The sequence below is a fragment of the Halyomorpha halys genome, unplaced genomic scaffold (assembly GCF_000696795.3).
Source record: "Halyomorpha halys isolate HHAL.00 unplaced genomic scaffold, Hhal_1.1 Scaffold282.1, whole genome shotgun sequence".
In the NCBI taxonomy this organism is placed as follows: domain Eukaryota; kingdom Metazoa; phylum Arthropoda; class Insecta; order Hemiptera; family Pentatomidae; genus Halyomorpha; species Halyomorpha halys.
This window is the reverse complement of record NW_027110990.1, coordinates 381702-385756: the sequence shown is the minus strand read 5'-3', so window position 1 is coordinate 385756 and position 4055 is coordinate 381702. Positions and strand designations below refer to the sequence as shown.

The window sequence follows — 4055 nt, the reverse complement described above, 5'->3', positions numbered from 1 at the left end:
TGAATGTCTGAAACCGACTGACCTCAAGTTCCACTTAAAAGGTATGATTTTTCACATTTTTTCTATTTCATTGATAATTGCTCTAACGATTTTTATAAACTTGGTATGAAAGTGTAAAATTAAATGGTCTTTAATGTCAGCTATGTCTTATACTCATTAGAACAATCTGACAGGGCTTAAATGCCAAATTAAAAAATAACCAGTTCCTATTGCTAGTTATAAAAAAAAAATATTTAAGAATTTTATGAATAAATAAAGGGATAATTTCGGGAGCATCCGAGAGAAAACGACCAAATTAGAAAATTTAAGCTTTCAAACAGCTAAAATTTACAATAAGAAGAACCTCTCCTCCAATGCAAAGTTAAGGCATTACAACGTAGTGGTGAGGCCTGTGATTTTATACGGGGTGGAGACCACATGCTTACCCAACTTGGAAAAGCTGCTAAAAATAGAGAGGAGGCTCTCAAGAAAAATCTATGGGCCCAGAAAAACACAAGAAGGTTACAGGCTAAGATCTAATGAATAGATCTACAAAAAAATCAAAGACCTGGAAACCGAGATGAGAATCAGAAGGCTGATGTTCTATGGGTACATGAAGAGGATGAAGGAGGAAAGATTGAATAAGAAGATTTTTAAAAAAAATTTTAGCTACAAAAACATGGGAGGATACATGAGGCAAATGAGAGAGGAACTAAAGAGACTTAAAATTTTGGACTAGAGTTGAGACTGAAGAGACTCATGAATTGTTTTGTAAGATTTATCTTTGGGTTCCCTAGGCACTCTCAAGTCTCCTGCTGGTATTCCGAGTTGAAGTGGCTCTATCCAACCTCCCGAAGGCAATACCTCCTTGGTGTTTTTCTATTCCAAGTTCTTAACATCAAAAAACCTACATATATCATAGATCTCCTCACTCTTCATTCATCCATCCACTCATTAAACACCAGATCCCATCCGAATGATTTATATATGCCCTCCTATAGAACCTCCTTCTTTAGCAAATCCTTCGTCATACGTGCAACCTCCCTCTGGAATTCTCTTCCCATCTCCATTCGCCAGTCCTCATTTATTCTCTCCTTTAAAGAACACCTATTCCTTCATTTATTGAATAACCAAACCTCCACACCTTTGTAATCAAATAAATAGGCAGTTATTGATTAACAGTAGTAAAGCCAATATACCAATGTAATTTCATTCTACTATCTGAAAATTTGTAAACGCTCGCCAGATAAAAATCTCACTATATGAACCATGTAATTATTCATAAAAGACATATGTCCCAGAATAAAGTTATTTTTTCATTCCATTTCAAAATTTCAGATACCGACTGTCTAGACAGAGATACGTAAAGGAAAACATTGAAAAATTCACCAATATTGGAAGAGGAAAAAAAATGGGAACGAAGTTGTCTTCAGAAAAGAAAGAAAGGCAGTCAAGGATCGTGAAACTGCAATGGGAAGAAAGAAAATCAAAGACTCCCAAAGAAGCCTAACCATTGGTATTGACGTGGTCTTAGTGACCGATATGTGATAAAAAAAATAGGGGAAATTTAAATACAATATTTTATAGCAACAAAAAAACATTCTTTTTTGTTCATAATTTTTGCTTTCTCTGGTTTTTAGAAAAAGACAAAAACAAAATTCTATAAGAGCCCACCAATCTACACAAAACTTCAGAACGTAAGTAGATTAGTAAGTGGCAGTTTTGTGATGTGCGCACTGCACCAGATTTTTACAAGAAGTGGCACAGTGTTAGGTATGAAAATAGTGGGCGTTTGAGGTTTACAGAATTGAAGAGGCACATAAGCGTCCTTAGGTCATCTCCCAGATGACATGCGACTACTGAAATGTTAATCTGTAAACTTATACCTTAGTTAAATCTCATACTATCAAAAAGTAACAGATTATTAATTATTGCTTTTTGTCAATAGAATTACACAAAGATATATTTTTAAGAATAACTTTATAAACAATGATGTATTATTAAAATTATTTATTTACATATTTTACATTAAAACAAAAATAAATAAATAGTTCTCATGAAAATTGGACTTTCATGTGGTACTAAAAATGAGCACCATAAATAATATCATATCAAAAATATTTACATTTTATGCAATAACATTATATACATGATTCGAATTGATATATACAATAATATTATCTATTAAGCAGGTTGAAATAATGTCCCCTCTTCTCTATTAACTCTTCATGGTTCCCTTCCTCTATCACAACACCAGACTGAAGAACAACAATCTTGTCTGCTTCACGAATTGTTGACAGTCGGTGGGCTATCACAATAGTTGTCTTACCAACTGAAGCATTTTCCAATGCTTCTTGTACAGCCTGCAAAAATTTTAAAAAAAAATAGATATACTGTAATATCCTCTTTTTTTATTAATAGTTATTTTTTATATATACATAGTTTTTAGTATGTTTTATTTTATGTATCAATGTTTAAATATTGTTCATTTGTTTTGTTGAACCAAAAAGCAAGTTTATCAATTTTCATCAGTCAAATATGGAATAAAAGTATGTTGTTTAAGATATAGATAGTAGCGGCATGCGTACTTCTGAAGTCTGTTGAATTGCTATTATGTTGAGAAGGTAGATTAAAATTTTTTATCAACTTTGTTTATTTTATATCATAATTGTATTTACAGTAAATTTAAGAAAAAATAGAGGTCGACAATAAGTACTAAGGGAAAATATACATGAAGCAAATAATAAAAACTCAAAACCATTGTGCCACAGTCGCTGTTTACAACAATGATCCAACATTGTGAACAAAGGAGGAAGGACACTTGTTATATAGGCAGGGAGAGATCATGTCTCCTGGAAGCAGGGAGGGGCTGACCATCCTTTATCTACTGTCAGTGGTGGACATATAGAGAAAGAACACATCAAGAGTTAAGAGTCATCCAAAAAGAATATATCATTGAAGGAAGAGAGTGACTTTGGAAAATGACGAAACTCTTTGTTTGGACCACCTGGAAGCAGAGATGACTGAATCCTTTGTTGACTGTTAGAGGTAGCATCTTGAGAAAGAAGAGATCAAGAACCATCAATCATCAAAGAAGATTATATGATTGATTAGCTTACTCTATGTAGGATTTAATTATGTTTGTAAAAGTAGCTAATTAATTTAGTTAAGTGTATTTGTGTTCTGATTGTCTGTAAAACCCACACTGAGATAAGAGTCAATAATACAAAATACAATTTAAAATAAAATTCTCATATCTATTTAATATTTAATCTTTTCATTTAAACCTTGTCATCTTCAAAGCTATATTTTAGATCTGAGAATATTAAAAACTACTAAATTTCCATTTATTTATTTTTAATAACTTTTGAATATTACAATATATATTAACAATCCTCTAAATATCTGAATTCAAAAGAGATTGTGATGATTTTTAAAATATATACAAAAAGATTCTATTATAAATCATTTTATGACATACCTTTTCACTTTCTGTGTCTAGTGCAGAAGTAGCCTCATCAAGAAGTAATATCTTCGGATTCCTGAGGACAGCTCTTGCAATTGCAATTCTCTGCTTTTGTCCACCAGATAATTTTGATCCTCTTTCTCCGACTGATGTATCATACGCCTGGAAAATTCACATAAATATAATTCGCATTCTGTTTCAATATGAGTCATAATTCACAACTCAACCTTATGAAATATGATCAATAAATGCATTTATAACGTCCTTGTTCAGTTATTATGTATACAATAGATGTAAATAGATTTCCCTCAATCATTTTGCATAGATTATAGATAGTCTCCGGGCATATTTATCTGCCTATACCAAATTAACCGATCAGTATGACCAAATCTTCTATTCAATTCAAAATGTTACGGTATACAGACAGACCATTCAACTTTTGGGTTCATCAACAATACAAAGTATTTACATATGGTAGGGACCTCATCTTTGAACCATTAACTCAGTGAAAAAGAAAATATTTTTATTTTGGTGCTCATTATACTTCTCAAATGCTCATCTCCACCATTTTTTAATTTATTATTATATTATTTATTTATTTATTTATTAT

The 4055-nt window shown here is 31.6% G+C and overlaps 1 protein-coding gene across 1 annotated transcript in view; it reads right to left on the bottom strand.

Moving 5' to 3' along the window:
- Positions 1–1974: 1974 nt before the first annotated feature.
- Positions 1975–4055, bottom strand: part of LOC106680716 (ATP-dependent translocase ABCB1) — a gene marked incomplete in the record, with an annotated part of 71439 nt that continues 69358 nt past the window's right edge. Inside the window, 2 exon segments of the mRNA XM_067049081.1 lie at positions 1975–2342; positions 3461–3607. Coding sequence (XP_066905182.1) covers positions 2157–2342; positions 3461–3607 — 333 coding nt within the window.